A 20077-nucleotide genomic window follows, 5' to 3' on the forward strand; every position below is an offset into this window, starting at 1 on the left:
GCAGTCATGGTCATCCTTTACAACCTTTAACTAACTACTATGACAGTTATGTTACGGTGAGCTGCTTCTCGCGCTCCCTCCTTACATTTAAAACCCTGTTTGACCTTCCATTTGTCCTCTATAAGTGCATTCCTCCTCTTTATTTGCCTCTGTTTGGCTCTGTCTTTGCTATTTCCTCTGCCCCCCCCCCTTCTGTTTTCCATCCTCTATCCTGCTCTGTGTCGCTATCTGGCAGTTTTTGTTTACAAACCCTTTCATCTGGATAATGCTTTTTATGTAAAAACCCTTTTGAATGGAGTTTTATTTAAAACCGTGTCATTTAAATTGTTCTTTAAAAGACAGAGGAATGAAAAGTCAACAAGGACCCTTCGATTGTGTTTCGTGGCAGGACTCACACACGCATGCACGCACGCACACACACACACACACATACACACACACACACACACACACACACACACACACACACATCTAACACAGTGCCTGGCTGTCTACATGCATGCAAGTCTATTATTATGCTAATGAGTCTCCAGTCTCCACATGTCCCCACACAATCTAACACGCGCACACACACACAAACGCACACATACAAACACGTACACACACATACATTTTGCTTTGCTCAGCAGTATAGCTCCACTCATAGGCCAGCAGGAAAAATAACAGGAGTGGACAATTTCATCATCATAGAAATAGAGCAGATAGAGCTGGTATTTCCTGGTGTGTCATCGATCGGCACAAAGAGACAATGATTGAGAGAATCACACTCATCCCTGTTGAAAGACCTTTCAATACCTTGTTGCTCATGCAGAACGGGATTCTGACCTGACTGCTTTCTTCAGGTTTGGGAATCTACGTTGTCATGGTTTCAATAATAATTCACATGGCAGGTATTGTGGAATGATTCTGTTCTGATTAAAAAACGCTCACTGTTGGTTGGAGCAGTGAAAAGAACTCCTGTCTGCCGCGTTAAAGTCCAACGTCTAGTTGTACTATCCATCTTTCCTGAACTCCTCCCTTTGCAGAGTTTGTGATAATGTCACATGACTTCCTCCTCCGCTCTAGTTACAATAATCGCCAGAGGGCTTTGTCACTTTAGCGTAAACACATGTCATTTTGGGGACGAAAGGACTGATGCCGGCGCTCTTTGTGGGAGGACACTCTTGCCTTTCGGTGCTGTGCATGGAGCTTACAAACGGAGAGGGTTTATGGAAGCAGTGAGAGTTGACCATAAGCTAAAAGCCACTAAAGGGGCTTTAAAGCATTGAGGTGGAGAGTCAAATGTTGATTCTCAGTGAGTTTGGTTCTGTTGAATCTCATTCAACATACAGGATAAAAGGGTAAGAGATAGGGGATTTTTAACTTAAAACCAAAACTCAAATAGATTCAGGGAAAATGCTTTCAGGCCCCAGATTGCATGCTCAACTCAAGACCAACAGCCTGATAAAAGCGATGCCCTCAACACAGACACACAAATACACAAGCCTTAATACAGAGATACACACCCACCCCCCCCCCCCCACACACACACACCCACACACACACACACACACACACACACATCCACACACACACACGCATAGACAAACTCACGTCTCTCAAACATTTATCAATGAAGTATAAATAGGTTAACTGCAAGGACCTTACTGAATAGAACTTACATAATTTTACACGTCACTGCATTACATCACACAACATCATCTTGCTAGCCTGGATGTGTGTGAATGGGGGTAGGGCTGTGCATACGTGTGTGAGTGTGTGCATCGTTGTCTACTGGCTGGAAAGAAACGTCTATCTTTTTTGTGTGTCTGTAAACACTAAAACATTGCATCGTCATTCTGCACCATGCCCCTGTCCTATGACACAGAAAACAGCATAGTGTAACTCAAAGACCCAAAGCCCATCTCTCTCTTCCTCTGTGAAAGACCATTCAGTAAAAACACCTTCACCTCAGTTACATTAACTAAACTCATTGGCTAATGCTGAGGCTGGATTAAAGCACAGGAGATCTGATTGGCCCAGGGCGTATGCACTGATTTGCATACTGGGAATTCAATTGGTGGACTGCAGTGTAAAAGCATTGACCTGCGTTTAGTGACATAAGTTGATTTTCAGGTTGATTTCATGGTTGTCAGACCTTGAGAAAAGCTAGAATCAATAGGTAGGAGATGGATCGTTAAAACCAACACTATACATTTGAATTAGTGGTAGCACTATGTGGATAGAACATATATAACATAAATAAACGATTAGGGTTTAGAGCACCTTCGTACCATGCACCTTCATACTTTTTTTTAATGTAACACCTGTTTTCATATCATTAGTCAGGGAAAAAACAGTCGGCGCTCAAATTTCATTGCCATAAAAAATCTGCGTCAGCGCGCACTTGAAACCACCTCATTAAATTCCTCCCTGGCAATCGCAGCGCGCCGCTGCTGGTCCCACAAGACAAGATGCTCTTTTCTTCTTCTGATGAATACAATTAAGCACTTCCATCGCGCGCTCTCTCTCTCTCTCTCTCTCTCTCTCTCTCTCTCTCTCTCTCTCTCTCTCTCTCCTGCCCCCTATATAACGGTAACAGCTGATTTTGTGCACCAGAAGGAGCCGCAGCTCTGCACGCCCCGGGGAGAGAGGAAGAGAGAGACAGCGAGGAGGAGAGGAGGAGAGAGTGTGAGAGAGTTCGCGACGAGGGATGAGCATTTCTGGTCTTACAACTGTAGTTTTTTTAGCAATATTTTTAAGCGCGTGTGATGACATTTTGCCTCGTTTCAGTCTCATTCTTGAGACGTTCTGTTTTTTTTTTTCCACCGTTAGGCTACTGCAACAACTCGTTACCTTCCCACTTCTTTTGAAGGCAACGGCACTTGTATCGGGTTGGTTCTCGACAAAAAGAAGAGAAAAAAGAGACATCGACGTGACTCACCTCCGTGGGTAAATTCCACACGTGTCCAGATTCTGACCGAGCTCAAACTTTTATTCCCTCTTGTGTGACGGCGGGCGGTCAGTCGGAGGAGAGAGGCTCGTCGGGGGAGCTGTCCGGTGCTGAAGACAAACGCTTCGGGAAGGAGGGAGACTGTTCGAAGCAACGGGATGAAACAAATACCAAGAGAAGAGCAACGCGTTGTCTCCTGAGAAACTCTCAATACAAGAAGTGATTTATCATTTTTTGACCTTTCAGAGCCCTCTATCCCTTTTAGTGGCGAGTTGTCGCCAGGAAAAAAAATATTTTTTACAACAAGACCAATCAAATGTCTATTTTAATGGTATGCAAAAACATAAGGAACTGAGTTTGTTTAATATTTAAAAGCCATGTCTCGTCTCAACTTTCAAGGCTATTTTGAGGTTTCAATAGTACCTGAACTCAAAGATTAGCCCTCACTAAAAAGTAAATTCAGGCTTTTAAAAGTTTCAAACAGATATTTTTTCTGGCCCGAAGTGGGTTGAAAGGCAGAAGAAGAGTTTGTTTATTGAATAAGTATCGGAGCAACTGCAGTCCCACCATGCCTCGGTCTTTCTTGGTGAAGAAAGTCAAATTGGACGATTATTCGGCTGCACAGCTGGAAAGCTCATATGGTCACAGTAGAAGAGAAGCCCTCAGTCTACGATTCCATCGTCATGACAAAGGTTAGTCACCCCCCCCCCCCCCCCCCCTCCCTCACACACACATTCACATTTCTGATGAGTCAGTAGGCACGCAGAAACCCAATCTTCATGTGAAAATGGAATATTAGTCATTTTCCATGTACAGATGAACACACCAATATATTGTCTTGGTAAAAGATGAAAACCAGCATGCTGTGGGATTCAGCTGCCATTCTCCATAAAAGATTTCAACAATGTTGTAGTATTGGCTATACATTTCCCCACAAACTTCTAATAGTATTGATAAACCATCAAATGACAACTCTATGTGCTATGTAAAAGATGCTTGGCGTCATAGTTCCAGACAGAGAAGGAGACTCTTTGCAGCTTTCTATTGCTTTTTAGCCTCTCTGAGCCAAGCGTTTAGTTTTGTCTATAACAACGTTTAAACTGGACTGAGTCAATGCCTTCATTACCCCTTCAGCAGTATTTGGCAATTAACTCTTCTGAAGAAATTTGAAGATCAAACTAATGGGCCAGATATTAAAGGAGTTCAAAACCAGGGGTAAATGTACACCGATGTGATGATTTTAATTATGTGGCCACAACATTTGAAAAGGGCAATTGCTAGGTCGCACGTCGGTCATATCACTTTTATTAGGCTATAATTTGATTGTGTTGTACGGCCGTCAGCTTGTTTCTGCCCCCTAGTGGCAAAAACAAATGATTAATTCAGCGTTCAAGGTCTACAGAGGAACAATTGTCGCGGTGACACAGTGAGGGGAGATATGCGCAACATAGTTAGAGCAACCTGATTTTCACATTGCACCAAGGTCAAATGTTATATAAAAGATAAAGAGATCCCAGGTGCTCTGGTGACAGGATGAACAGAGAAACATGCAGCAGCAGCAGCACAGGTAGCAGCAGCAGGCCGAAAAGCATGTTGAGACTGAAGCTGCTATCCCTCGGTATAAATATATCAAGAGTTAAGCAACAACTCAAGCAACTGAAGCTTGTTGCACACACACACACACACACACACACACAAATGCACACAAACAGATACACAAGCATGCACGCACTGCTGTGTTTCTGTCAACTCGGCACATTTCCCAGGCAGCTTGCACATCTGAGTGCACAGCATCACACACACACACACACACACACACACACACACACACACACACACACACACACACACACACACACACACACACACACACACACACACACACACACACACACACACACACACAGGATGCAGTCAGTGACCTACAAGTGTCCAAAGCACACAAGTGTATCTCAGTGACTGCTGGTTTGGATCAAAAATTAAATTGTAGCTTGCAGCTTTTTTTCTTACTCTCTTTTTCAATTTCTCTATCTTTTTGCTCTCGTTCTAATTCTCAGCATTTCAATGACACATTAAAGAGGGGTTGAATGTAGTTGGGAAGGGTATTTTAATCTTTAATAAGCATTTAGAAGAGCTATTAGCTCTCATGTCATTAAAGTGCTTTGAAAAGAATACATACGGAGTTGACAAAGCGAGACACAGGCAGTTAGACAGACACAGAAAAACAGACAGACACGGTACGCAGACGCTGAGACGTTCAGCAATCAAGACACACTTCTTTAAAAGCAGGAAACTGGGCGCCGTCCTGTTTAATTGGCAGGGATCATAGTAAAAGCTTCTGGGATAAACCAGCACAAGAAAATGTGTTTGTATCTAAAAGGCTTGCATCCTGAAAAGGGGATGGGATATTTATTTTTTTGCCACCTGTCAGTCACTAAGGAACAACACAGTCTGGTGCCGGTAGCTTCACTGCAGCGTAAACAAATACAGCAACAAAAGAGCTGACAGTGTACACACTGAATACTGAAATAGAAAAACCTGGGTTGGATTGGGTTGGAAGTTATTTTATTCACCACGAGTCAAACTGAGGTCAGGTTATTTATTCTATTGGGCATGATTAATATTTAAATTGATAATAGATCCTTTTGTTTCCCACATTGAATTCAACGTCCACATATTTTTTTTTGCAATGGCAACATTTCCACTAAAGGCCACCTGTTAGGAGAAACTTTATCATTTCACTCAAATCCTAAATACAGCAGGGTGTAGAAATGTTTTCTTTGGCGCCATGGAAACATGTTCAAATGAACTGAAAGGAAATACCTACATTTCATTTGGTTTCTTTTGTGAAAAATATTTTCTTTACCCACTCAAAATCAATTCAAACAACTGGTGTGATGAGGGTGACGGGGAAATGTCATTTACATTATTGGCATATTAATTACTGGCATATTTGTTCAGTGGTGGAACATAAACCATCAACCGTCAACCATGTGATGCATTTCCTTTCTATCAACCGAACCGTTTTAGATTTAGAACCCTACCAAATAGTAGCTGAAAGATGAAATGAAGTAGCAATACAGTTACTGACTTTAACCTTACTTAAAATTCTTAAAGTGACATTTTGAATACAATGGAGCTGTTTGGTGTCCACCAGTACGGGTCTGTTGTTCTACTGGCAGGCTGCCAGTTTGAGTTATTACGACACTCTGCAACATCTCCAAGACAAGAGATGTTCTTAGTCAGCCAACTTAATAAGGCAAAAATGAACCCTGGTCATGTTTCAAAGTTACTCATGCTCTATAAAACAAGACACACATACACACACACACACGCGCACACACGCACGCACACAAACACTTTGTTCCGGAGTGCAATGATTGAATATTCATGATTCACAATTTCTTTCTCTCCTTACTTCTTTCCTCCCTCCCACCCCCCTCTTGCCTCCCCCATCCCCCCTTCCCTCTGTCCTCCTCTATTACTCCAACTTAACTAGATTTAAAACCTTAATTAGCACAAGCGCATAACCAAACCACCACGACCACCATATTGGATACGACACTCCTTTCACTCTTCCACAACTCTTATCCCTGCCCCCTTTCTGTCTTTCTTTGCCACACTCATCCCTCGATATCTTCTCTTTCCTCTCTGGCCCTCCGTCTATCTCTGCCCCTTGTTCTCATCATGTTATCGACCGACTCCTGAGCTTTTCTCAGAACTGCATCATGAAATTATATTACCAGCAATAGTATCTCCTCCGCTGCCTGTGTCTAAATGCTCACAGAGTGCTAATTGAAACGGAGAGCTATTGATCGCCATGGATCCACAGGAGTTATGGCTGTGGAGGTATTAGCTACCCGCCTCTTCTTGTGCCGGTTGAGGTTCAGCCTGTTGAGTGTAGAAACCAATGATTGAGATAATAAAGCATCTGACATCCAAACATAGCAACACATAATTGAGCAGAGAGGTTGTGAGCTGTGTAAAAATATGCAGGTTGATTAAGAATGAAATAGTGAAGGAGACTGAAAGGTCACGGTCGATACACAGTTACCAGTGTCGAGGAGCCCTTAACCGAAGCGCCAGACCCGCAGCTGCCACGGGAGAGACGCTCCCTGCAAAACAGTTGACATTTTGGAAGTTAATAGGTGTGACTGTGTGCAGCCGTCATCCTGTCAGGAAAGGTGGAGTTGTGGGTGAGACAGTATGCTCACTGAACCCTTCTCAGAAAAATAAGATGAAGATTTCCCACTGAGAGGAGAGTGTCTCCTTCTTGCTGCTAAAGACATAAAAGCACTTTGGTACTTCTATAAATACCTCAACTTCCCCTGCGTCTTCCCATCTTCTTCTCTGCATATGCCTCTTTCAAAAATGGTTGTGTTTTTAGACCAAACCTCACAGTGCGAGTTGTGTGTTTTGTGTCCACCTGGAGTGTTAATGGGTTTACCTTAAGGCATTATGCACATGTTGTTAATGGGATCCTGATGGTCCGAGACAGTAAGATCTAATCAGCAATGTTATCAGGAGACAACACATGAAGCATGTCTCTGAATAACGAATGAACTTAATTCATGGCCTGTTTTTACAATTATATGAAAGCTCAGTGTTGGCAGTGGTTGAGACATTGAGTTTCTGGGCATGAGAGTTCAAAAAGGGATCCCTCCTCTGACGTTCTCCCTAAGGTTTCTTCCCTTTTTTCCCCATTGAAGGGTTTTTTCATATTTTGGGGAGTTTTTCCTGTGCCGATGTGAGGGTTTCGGGACAGAGGATGTTGCATGTGTACAGACTGTAAAGCCCTCTGAGGCAAATTTGTAATTTGCGATTTTGGGCTATACAAAATAAAATGAATTGAATTGAATTGAAGTTGAAGCACTAATGCGAACCCCCTGTAAAGACATTCAATTTGGCAGTCTGACTTACACGTTGCGTTTGCTCACCCGACAGACTGAAAACACAAAAGTTTATTACAGTCAGAGATTTGGACCTGGCAACAGCATGACATTAGCAATCTCTTGTGCAGTGGAAGTTATTTTTAGAAGTCATGGGATCCACAGGATACGGAAAAAGTAACAGAGCAGCACCGGAGCAGCTGAATTCTTTGTCAGAGAGAAGCTTGGTAATGCTCAGATGTCAAAGAAAAAGGGCCCATTGTCGATGAGGCATGTTGTTTCCATTACTGAGCTTTTGTACCACTTGTGTAGTTATCATTTAGCTTCTTCAGCCCAGTCACTTTCCACTTAATAATCATGTCATGGCAAAATCATTAACCTCTTCCCCTCCCTCCACAGGCTATGTCAGCGATTATCTGAGTCCATCTCCTTATGACGACGTGGTGGGAAATGACTCATCTGTCATCTCTAAAGTACCCTCCCCCGAGCATCCGTCCATCATCTACAGCCGCATCGATGACACCTATTCTGGCGATATCCACGGCGATTCGGACCAGCCGGACAGCCCCCGGTCTGAGGTCTCGTCGTCGGCCGAGGCGTACATCAACGGGGACGCGGCTGTGAGCGACGGATACACAGTGGACGCGTTTTTCATCATGGACGGACGGTCGCGCAGGAAATCCTCGGAGAACCCCAAAGGGACCATTCAGAGGCACACCTGCAGCGAGTGCGGCAAAACCTACGCCACGTCCTCCAACCTGAGCCGGCACAAGCAGACGCACCGGAGCATAGACAGCAAGATGGCCAAGAAGTGCCCCACGTGTGGGAAAGTCTACGTTTCCATGCCGGCCATGGCCATGCACCTGCTGACCCACGACCTCAAGCACAAGTGCGACGTGTGCAGCAAGGCGTTCAGCCGGCCGTGGCTGCTGCAGGGCCACATGCGCTCGCACACGGGCGAGAAGCCGTTCGGGTGCGCGCACTGTGGCAAGGCGTTCGCCGACCGCTCCAACCTGCGGGCTCACATGCAGACGCACTCGGCCTTCAAGCACTACAAGTGTAAGCGGTGCGACAAGACATTTGCGCTCAAGAGTTACCTGAACAAGCACTACGAGTCGGCGTGCTTCAAGGGGGCTTTCTCCCCTCTGAGCTCCCTGGGAGAATGATGGATTCAGAGAGGTTTCCTTTATGTTTAAAAAAAAAACTACATCAGATTTCACTGGCCTCACTCCCTGCTTTTCCTGCTTTGCGACAACAAGAAGAACAAGTGCAAAGGAGGAGTGTTTTCTCCACGAGGACAATGAGGCAGATGGCAAAAAAAAAAATAGATTGAGGACGTGTTCATCTTTTTTATCTGCACCCTCCAATCCCTCCGTTGTCTTCTCCTTCCTCATCTGGAAGTGGAGTGAAAAGTTTCTGATGCTTGATTCAATTTGCCACCTGCTTTCGATAAGACACATAGCCTTCTGAGGCTGTTTTGACTATCTGTGAAGATAAATAAAGCACAGCATATCTAGCTCATCATTTTTGAAGATACCTAGATCTATTTATGTCCATATCTATCCTTGTCCTTTTGTTTCTTAACTCATGACAAAACAACACTGAAGCACAATTCCTCTCCCATCTCTGTCTTTCTTTGACAGGAATATTACAGGACTTTTACGCATGAACCACATTTTCAGTTTTCTTGCAATGAGATTTAATGAATAATGCGTTCTGAGTTTTTTGGGGAAAAAACAAACAAAACAATACATGTGCTATCGTGCTTTTGGTGAAGCTGAGCTCGGACTAAACGTATAAGGAGATGAAGCTTCAGAACACAGAAAGCAGAGTATTTCTTAAACAATAGTGACATGCTATGCCTCTTGTATACTGTGCTGGCTACTGAAACATCCACATTGGGCAACATAATTAATGCCCCCCCCCATAACACAGGTAAGTACACCGTTGTAGTCCAAAATAGATTTTGCACCAATGTCTTAAATGGACACAGACATGCAAGCTATTACATTTTCTACATTACTTTTGGCATTTGTGCTTTAGTTTACAGCCACCAGTGAAAAGGGAAAGAGGATTAAAGAGACAAACTGAAGTTCCAAGGCTGACAGATACCACAGAGCCACAAGGGAATTCCTTAATCTGATGTTATTTATCTTTACTTGTGAATTATGGACGAGGAAACAGACATTAGAAATGTTCTGGTTTTCCTCAAAAAGTTTGAAACTTTGTCAAGTTTTTTGTTGCCAGTGGGCATCACGGTATTCATTTTTGAAGTATTGTGTCTTCATATTGCCTAATTTATTTTATTTATTTGTATGTGTTTGTAGATGGATTGATTTTGCACTTTATTTTGTTATACTTTACATTTGTTACAAATATGCCAAAGCATTTGACACTTTCTAATTATCAAATAACTTTTTACTTTTGTCTGCCACTTTAATTATAAAAACTACTGCATGCAAAAAATAACAATAGCTTATTAATGGAATCTATGCCAATTTTATGAATCTTTGGGATGTTTTGCCAAACCTCTTAGATAATAGGCAAATTAAGCAAATTTCTTTCTTCGGCAATATATTTCATTCATATCCAATAGAGCAATAATGCATGATATTTTTGAAGAGACGTATCACAACTACTTCTTGATTTTTCAAGTACCACTATTCTATGTAGTTATGAGAAATTGAATTTCAGGGAGTTAGCAAACCAAGTTAGTGTTAAATATGAAGAGTTGGGTTAAGAGCTCTGTATTAAGAGGGATTGTAGCACTGTTGTGATTCTTTGAGGCTTTCTCCAGTGATTTCTGTGATTGTTAAGTGTTTGAGCGGCTCAAATTAACAAAAGCAGAGAGTACGTTTTCTAATTTCTGCTGATTTAGTATGAACTATAAAATGATTGCCTCCTAGTTATAATTCTATTCTTGGCATCATTAGCTTGTGGACAAACATGTTTGTTGTATTCTGAGCTGTTAGGGCTTCCAGGGATTAACACAGATGGCACAACTTCTTTAGGTAGAGGGCTCTGGGTTGAGTCGGGACGGGTCTTTTTGTACATGGTTTATGCACTGCCTGCCTCGTATTAATATACTAAAATATTGTAGAAAGTAGAGGGTACTTCTGTAGGCCTCTGGTGCTGAAACGTGGATGTTAAACACAAACCTAAACGAAAAAGCATTGATAGTGTTGGTACTTACTGTGTTCATGGTTTGAATTATTGAAAAGGTGAAACACAACTTTGCACAACATCTGTGGTGCTGGGACGTGGGACACTTTAACCCTCAGTCGTTCTGAGCTGGTCCCTGCTGGTCCCCTGAGGTTGTAAACAGTGATAAAGAATCAATCTCCTTCTTTGTTTCGCTCTTCTCACTGAATCCCATCGAGAGATCAGCTTCTCTCCTCGACTCTGCACACAATGTTCATTTCCAAAATCCATGTGAGGACTCGAGAGCTACCAGCACTTATCCAGCTGCACAGTTTCAGTTTGTTTACTTACCACCAGCTCTAGATGTTGTGAGCCTGTTGTTGCAATTCCCAATGCAATTATAAAGAGAGAAGAAAGAGTCCAGTCATTGGTCAATATTTCAGCACCAGAGTGCATCAACAAACACTTAGATTCTACTATGAACTACTGTAGCCTACTATAGCCACAAGCTAGTTTACCTATTCTTATATAAAGCACTTCCTGTTACGGATTATATCTTACAACTTGTTTTTGTTTAAAGATAGTAGCACAATGAAAGAGTTTAGATTCAGGTAGACAATGCCTTGTACGTAGAAATAACAACCTCTTTCTCCTTTTGTACTACGATGAATCAAAGGTAAAAACAACAGCGAAGACGCTGACGTGTCCTTCAACTACATGTGAAATATGCTTTACAATGACACGTGGTATAAATGGACACCTTCATTACATGTTATGTCGATTTTCAACATTTTTGTGTGAGAGCATCTTCACCACAGCTTTTTTAAGAGTGAATGAACTGTTTTGCGGCAAGAGGCCTTGTAAATAAGCACTGATGTGACTTTAGAGTGCGATTATTTCTACAGATGTGTATAGACTAACAGTGACGATGAACATGATGTAGAAGATGATGATGATGCCTATGGTGATGATGGAGATGGATTTTTCTGGAGCTTCCTGCTTTGATTTTTGTTCTTCTGCTGAGGTCTTTTTTGGACCTCCGGTGGGCGTTTGAAGCAATGTAAAGCACAAAGACAACACTGGGCATTGTGTTTCACTTTGTAAATAAAAACTAGTTTAAAAGAGTTGCATGGTTCCCTTTTTCTTCAATGAGTAATCATATTCATATTTTACAATTATCAGTAGTAATGCACATGAACTTGTTGATTTGCTTTGCTTTTTATTAATTTCAGACAAAAATCTGAATTGTCAAGGTTGCTAACTTGCTTTTAACCAGGGACTTACATGTAGAAAGAAATCGGCCCCGAAGTTTACATTTTTCTCTGTCTCTACTTTAAAGAGATTTGGGAAGATGTTGATATTGTTCTTTTCCAAGTCCAAGAGTAAAGCAGTCATTAATTAGCACCACAGAGTAGAGTTGAGGCTGGAGAGAATTTCATTATCAGAACACTTAAAAGTGTTGAGAATTTTTACTTCCACATGCAGGTCTTGATGGATGAGGCGAAAAAGTATAGCAGTAAAAAACGTGGTAACGTGAGATAGCTCGGGGAAATAAGAGCGTTCAAGAGCAACATAAGGTTGGCCTTCTTTCTACTAAATCAATACACCACAAAATGTTTAACTTCTTATTGGAGGGTGACTATCTAATAAATGTGTTATTGGTAGTCGCTGGCCTACGAAGAAAATGAAAAGCCATCTGGTTGTCTTTCCAACAGCGGCACCTACAAAAATACTTAAAAACACCACTAGCTCAACAGCAATAGTTGAGTACTGTGTAAAAGTTGATTAGATTACGTTTTAGGCCCCTATGATTTCATTACTTACTATACAGTTAATTAGAATTTGAAAAAAAAGCTTATTATAAGTTGATTGCCCCCAGCATGAAAAAACTGAGACTGATTATGGTTTATAATTCTCTCTCTCTCTCTCTCTCTCTCTCTCTCTCTTTCTCTCTCTCTCAGGAAGGAAGGAGTGCTGAGAGTACGGAGCGTGGTTGTGAGAGCGGTACTAACGATCATCTTTTGATCTGGTTTCTGGATAGTTGTGTATGAGAGTGTGTTGTGGTGTGTAGGGGCCACAGGACTGTGTGTGCATTGTGTGATTGTTTTGTCTGTTTGGTGCAGTCGGGCAGCGTGTGCTGCTCGGCGCGCTAAGCGCCAGCATGGAGCTGCACAAGCTAACCAGGAAACACGGCGTGAGGATCGCGCCGTGTTTCCCGTGTTCAGCGGAGGACTGCAGCCTGGCAGTGGGGGAGTTAGTCGGTCACAACAGCGTGAAGTCCGCTGCTAGGATGAACAATGCTGTGGTCATTTTCTTAGATAGCGTAATTAAAGCAAACACGGTGGTGGAAAAAGGGATCGTGGTCTTTGATACGTATGTACCTGTCTTTCCTCTAAGCACACCGGCAGTTAAAGTCACCGTGTCAAACGTTCCACCTTTTATTAAGGACGAGACAATAGTAAGAGAGCTATCGAGGTATGGGAAAATAATGTCTCAAATCAAGAAACTGTCTTTCGGGTGCAAGTCTCCATTATTGAAGCATGTGGTGTCACATAGGAGGCAGCTATACATGATACTAAATAACAGGAACGAAGAGCTAAACCTTGTGTTCAAACTGCGAGTGGAAGAATTTGACTATGTCATTTTTGCAACCTCCAACAACATGAAATGTTTTAGTTGTGGGAGAGAGGGTCACCAGAGCAGAGCGTGTCCTCAAAAGAAATCTGCTGAACAGGACAGCACCAAGAAAAACCCAAGTCAGAAGGACAATGAGCAGGACAGAAGAGACAAGCAGGGCGGACAAGAGCAACACCAAGGGGAGGCAGGTGGGGTGCAGCAGGTGAGCAAGGAGGGGACGAGTGGGGTGCGGCAGGTGGAAGGAGAGGGGACAGAGGTGGGTCAGCAGGCAGAGAAAGAGGGGACAGAGATGGCTCAGCAGGCAGAGAAAGAGGGGACAGAGATGGGTCAGCAGGTAGAGAAAGAGGGGACAGAGATGGGTCAGCAGGCAGAGAAAGAGGGGACAGAGGTGGGTCAGCAGGCAGAGAAAGAGGGGACAGAGGTGAGCCAACAGGTTGGAAAAGAGGAAACTAAATTGGTCCAGCAGGGAGAAGAAGAGGGGACAGTGGTGGTGCAGGTAAGCGCACAAGACAACAGCCAAGTGTGCACTGGAGGACAGGTGGAGACAGGAAAGAGACCGAACACAGGAGAAGGAAAAAATGGGAGTGAAAATGTGGTGAAAGAAACTGGACTGACGGGCAGTGAGGTGGATATGGAGGCAGATGAGGAGGTGATTAAAATCCCCCGTTTAAAGAGAAAGACGAGGAGTAGGGAAAGCTCACAGGCTAAAAAAGTGGCAGTAAGCACGACACAAGGAAGCCAAGGAGCAGAAGAGGGTGAGTCCAGCATGGAAGAGGACTCGGTTGCTGACAACGAGGCCGGCGCCAGGCCTTGTAGCCGTAGGGTCACCAAAGAGTACAGTGTGGGGAGAATAAAAGCTTTTTTACAGAAGACAAAAGGTGAAAGGGGAGTGGAGTTAGGAGACTACTTCTCTGACGAGGAGAAGCTCGCTAACATATTAAAAACACATTTAAGCAGCAAAAGCAAAGGAGGCTTCACAACAAAAGAAGTCTTCAGGGTAAAAAAGATAGTTTTAAAAATTAATAAGGAAATTGAAAATGAAGAAGGGGACGATGAACATTAGGATCGCACAGATCTTCCTCAAGTTAAAGTTTTGTTTGTTGTTTTTAACTTATTTAACTATGAGTCTGTTAAATATATGCACACTCAACATGAACGGAGCCAGAGACTCTGTGAAAAGGTCCCTACTTCACCAGATAATGGAAGTAAAAACTGTTGATGTGATGTTTCTACAAGAAACTCATAGTGACTCGACAAATGAGACTGATTGGAAGAGGGAGTGGGGGGGTGAGGTGGTGCTAAGTCACAAGAGCAACACCAGTGGGGGGGTGGGGATCCTTTTCTCCAAAAGATGTGCCCCGGAGGACCTAGAAGTGGAGCAGGTGGTGGAGGGCAGGCTGCTTGTGGTGAGGGCAAAACTAGAACGTTTTAATTTCATCTTTGTAAATGTGTATGCACCTGTCTCTGGGCCTGAACGAGTGGTCTTTTTAAACATTTTAAGCAGTACACTGAGCAGAGTCAAGGTGGAGGACTTCTTATTTCTAGGAGGGGATTTTAACTGTACGGAGGACGATGCCAAAGACAGGAACCACCAGGAACCTCACAGGCCGTCACAAAGAGCACTGAGGCAGTTGGTAGAGCAACATGAGGTGGTCGATGTCTGGAGGAGGGGAAACGGAGACGAAAGACAATACACATGGGCACATTCCAGAGGGAATTTAATGTCCCTGGCCAGACTGGATAGGTTTTATTGCTTTAAACACCAGTTCAACATATTTAAAAAATGCAGCATACTGCCTGTTGGGTTCACTGACCACGCTCTGGTTCTGTGCAATGTTTTTATCCCAAACGTGAGGGCAAAAAGCGCATACTGGCATTTTAACACGTCCCTCATAGAAGATGCACATTTTAAGGAGGTATTTAGGTTTTTTTGGAACAGTTTTAAAGAAACAAAGCATAGTTTTACGTCTTTGAAACAGTGGTGGGACAGGGGGAAAGTTGAGATAAAGCAGCTCTGTCAACAGTACACTCAAAATGTCACACGGGACATCACCAAATCTATGAGAAATCTGGAGACTGAAATTGTGGAACTGCAGAAACTAGCAGAATCCACTGGAAATCGAGGTCATATTAAAGATCTCAACTCTAAAAAATCTGCTCTTGCAGACCTGCTGGGCACCAGGGCTCAGGGGGCGCTGGTCAGGTCCAGGTTCATGGCTGCAGCGCTAATGGATGCGCCCTCAAAGTTTTTCTTCGGTTTGGAGAAGAAGAACGGGCAGAGGAGAGTTATCCACGCCATACGCTCTGATTCAGGGCAAGAACTCAGAGACACGGAAAATATCCGGAGAAGAGCAGCAAGTTTTTACTCAGACCTGTACTCTGGCGAGTATGAGGACAATAACAAACTGTTTGACTTTTTCTGTGGAAGGCTACCAAAGGTCCCGGAAGAGGTGAATGCCGGGTTGGAGAGTCTGCTGGTAGCAGGTGAACTACACTCTGCTCTGCTCAGCATGGAGGGCGGCAAGGCCCCTGGAATAGACGGGATCCCGGTGGAGCTGTATAAAGAGTTCTGGAGCGAGATGGGAGAGGATCTTTTATCCGTGTTCAACGAGAGTTTTAAAGACATGATGCTACCGCACAGTTGCAGAAGGGCAGTGATTACTCTCTTACCAAAAAAAGGAGACCTGCAGGAAATGAAGAACTGGCGTCCGGTTTCCCTTCTGTGCTCAGACTATAAAATCCTGTCCAAAGCACTGGCCAACCGGCTAAGAGAGGTGATGAGCGAGGTCATCCATAAAGACCAAACCTACTGCGTGCCTGGTAGGAGTATACTGGACAATGTGTCCTTAATTCGTGATATTTTGGACATCTCTGGTTCTTTGGGCATGAGAACTGGTCTCATTTCATTAGACCAGGAAAAGGCTTTTGACCGGGTTGAGCACCTTTACCTCTGGAAGACCCTAGAGAGTTTTGGCCTCAGCCCAGGTCTCATAGCCATGATTAAGGTGATGTACCAAGACATTGAGAGTGTGCTGAAAATTAATGGGGGCCTTAGCGCTCCCTTCAAAGTGTGTAGAGGGGTGAGACAGGGCTGCTCTCTCTCAGGAATGCTGTATGCACTGGCCATCGAACCACTGTTGTGCAAAATCAGAGCAAACATTGGAGGCCTGGTTTTAAAGGGTTTTAATAAAGGTTTTATTTTATCAGCGTACGCTGACGACGTCGTCATCTTTGTTAAAAACCAGAAGGAAATCACCGCACTGAGCACAATTGTTAAAAACTTTGGCACCTTGTCAGGCTCAAAGGTAAACTGGGCGAAGAGCGAGGCACTGGCAGTAGGGAACTGGGAGCAGGGTCTGCCCAGCCTACCGGGGGGGTTGACCTGGAAAAAAGACGGGTTAAAATACCTTGGTGTGTATGTGGGGAACGATTGCATGGTAAAGAAGAACTGGGAGGGGGTTGAGGAGAAAATGAAGGGAAGACTGGCTAAGTGGAAGTGGCTGAAGCCACAGATGTCATATAGAGGCAGGACTCTGATAATTAACAATCTGGTAGCCTCAGCTCTGTGGCATAAGCTGGCCTGCATACACCCTCCTAAAGGCCTCACACAGAAGCTACAGGCCATCCTTACAGATTTCTTCTGGGACAGGCTGCACTGGGTCCCGCAGAGTGTACTGTTTTTACCCAAAGAGGAAGGAGGGCAGGGGCTTGTGCACATTGAAAGCAGAGTGACCACTTTTAGGATTCAGTTTTTACAAAGATATCTCTCAAGTCAGACGGAAGTGGTGTGGAGAGGGGTGACGGACTGCATTTTACGGACGGCAGCTGGTCTGGAACTGGACACCGCACTTTTTCTAACCGATTTTAACCTTTGTAAATTGGGTGGATTATCGCTATTTTATCAGTCACTCCTGAAAGCATGGAAATGTTTTAAATGGGAGAGACTAGGACCCACATGCTCCATACACTGGCTGCTTCAGGAACCACTTGTGTTTGGAGCCAGGTTGGACATCCAAGATGACACAACACCAGGGCTGACCACCATGCTGTGCTCCTCTGGAACCACCACCCTGAAGAGACTGGTGGATGTAGCTGGTCCTGAACTGGCAGACGCATCGGCAGTAGCATCTCGACTCGGGCTGAAATCCATCCGGCAAAGCAGAAGGATCCTGAGCAGGTGGGCAGGGAGGCTGACCGAGGACGAGATGGAGATGCTGCAGCAGTACGGAGAAGGAGAGGAAACGCCACATGCTACAGATCCCTTTCCGGATCTAGGATTAATGCCGAACCTGGATGGGGCCCTAGGACCACTATTCCAGGAATCTGATCGAAAACCCATGGATTTCCACATGGTGAAGGGGAAGGCAATATACAAAAAGTGTGTGAAAGCGCTTAATAAGAAAAAGTTGAACCACAGAGCTGACACAGTGTGGAGGCAGAATCTGAACTTGGACATTGGCGTGAAACCCGTGTGGAGGGTTTTATACAAACCTCCCATAAAAAAGAGAACGGGAGATCTTCAGTGGAGGATACTACATGGTGCCATTGCGGTTAATACTTTTATTTCAGTTATTAATCCCACAGTTTCCAAGAGTTGCCCTTTCTGTGAAGAGGAGGAGACTGTGTTTCACTGTTTTTATCATTGTGTGAGGCTCTGTGACCTGTTTAACACACTGAAGAATGTTTTTAAAGGGTTCGGTGAGACCTGGTCCAGGGTCACATTTATTTTAGGAGCTAGTTACACAAAAACGAACGCCGCAAAAGGGAAACTGCTCAACCATTTGGTTGGAGAGGCAAAACTGGCAATCTACACCAGCAGAAAAAACAGAGTAGAAGACAGAGTAGGGCAGGAGGCCCTGAATATCTTCATTGCAAGAGTCAGAGCCAGAATCTGGGTTGATTTTAGGTTTTTTACTAGCATGGATAACATGAAAGATTTTAATGAAAAATGGTGTTACGGGGAAATAGTGTGTTGTGTGCCTGGAAAAGAACTAGTTTTTAAACCTCCCTTCAACACGATGTGAGGAGCCATAGGCTTGCAGTGCATTTTGTTGTCGTCTGATTGCATGTTTGTTGCTCGTTTTATATTGTTTTATGTAAAATAAAGGTTTTCTAAAAATCAATCTCTCTCTCTCTCTCTCTCTCTCTCGTTTCACCCGGTGGCGACCATGCAGAGGTCAAACTCTGCAAGTGACTCTGTCTGTGTGATTACATTGCTTGTGGGTCTCACATGAACAGGAAGCACAATATGTTTATGTCATGTGTGAATCTAATTCTTTTGTTTCATTATTTATAATAATCTTTTATATGCTGTATCATGTGCTCAATCATTGTCTATCTATCAATGACACAACTCTGTAGTAACATACAAGCTTCCAAATTAAGCCAATAACCAAAAACAAAACAACATGCTAATTAGCTTGTGAGCACAACGTGACATAGAAAACACAAACATGAATTAGACTGCGAATAAACATTTGTCAAGTACAGTAAGTAAATCCAATATTTATGTGCTTTTTAGTTCTCCCTGTGTTTTCTGCATCTATTACATTCGTTTTCTCTCAGCCTTTGTTGTCAGAATTTACAAGACCAAGAGCCTAAAGCAATGCGTGTCGCTCTGTGCTGCTGAACTGAAGATTAGCAGGTAAAATGCTCAGCATTGGAATCAAATCCTATCATCCTTTGTCAGATATTTATCTCTGAGCCGTAAATACCGATGTACTCTGTTCACCCACGTTAACCCACACACCTCTGCTTCGTCACACAGCAACACCACATCAGCTTCAGCTCCAGAGATGATGCAGCTTGACTGACATCACAAACACTCTCACCAATGATGAGAACTAAAGAGGGTCTCCAAATCCAAGTAACTAAGATTCCTATTGGCCACATGTGGGATCCCTTTGACTGCGATGGGCGACCGTATACCAGTGCTTCTCTTCTAAAGATAAATGACCATCTATTTAGAGATATCTGCTACTCAATATCTCTAGTAGCAAATCCCCAAATGTACTTAAGATATTGATCATCTTATATTGCCTTTGGTCCACTAATGAGTCTATTTCTAATATTCGCTGGGTCTTAAAAAAGGCTTCCTAGATATATTACGCACTGTTGATGTGTGTGTGTGTGTGTTTGTGTGTGAGAGCGTGAATGTTTGTGTGTTTGTTTATCCAAACATCCATGAAATCCATACCCACATCATTTAACATTGTGTTATAGTCCACATTGCATTACAACCACATAAACTAGTATGGATCCACTGCAGTTGGGTTCAATCGAAGAAGAAATACATTAAAGATTTTAGAAATGTTGAGAACACGAAGCTGTACTGTCCTTACACGGTATTTACTTTTAATCTACAGCTCAAAAGTTCACTACAACTTTGTAAAACAAAGCTAGAACAAATATCACCTTGCTGTTGGTCTCCCTCCCGGGTTGCAATGTTTTTAGCTGGTTGTCCAAATATTTTAACAAT

At 43.4% G+C, this 20077-nt stretch overlaps 1 protein-coding gene across 1 annotated transcript; it reads left to right on the top strand.

Moving 5' to 3' along the window:
* Positions 1-2608: 2608 nt before the first annotated feature.
* Positions 2609-12087, top strand: LOC119219677 (transcriptional repressor scratch 1-like). The gene is made up of 2 exons (XM_037475009.2): positions 2609-3624; positions 8221-12087. Exons 1-2 carry the CDS (start codon positions 3501-3503, stop codon positions 8985-8987), a joined length of 891 nt encoding a protein of 296 aa, XP_037330906.1. The 5' UTR covers positions 2609-3500; the 3' UTR covers positions 8988-12087.
* Positions 12088-20077: the final 7990 nt, after the last annotated feature.

This window comes from Pungitius pungitius, chromosome 17, assembly GCF_949316345.1.
Source record: "Pungitius pungitius chromosome 17, fPunPun2.1, whole genome shotgun sequence".
In the NCBI taxonomy this organism is placed as follows: domain Eukaryota; kingdom Metazoa; phylum Chordata; class Actinopteri; order Perciformes; family Gasterosteidae; genus Pungitius; species Pungitius pungitius.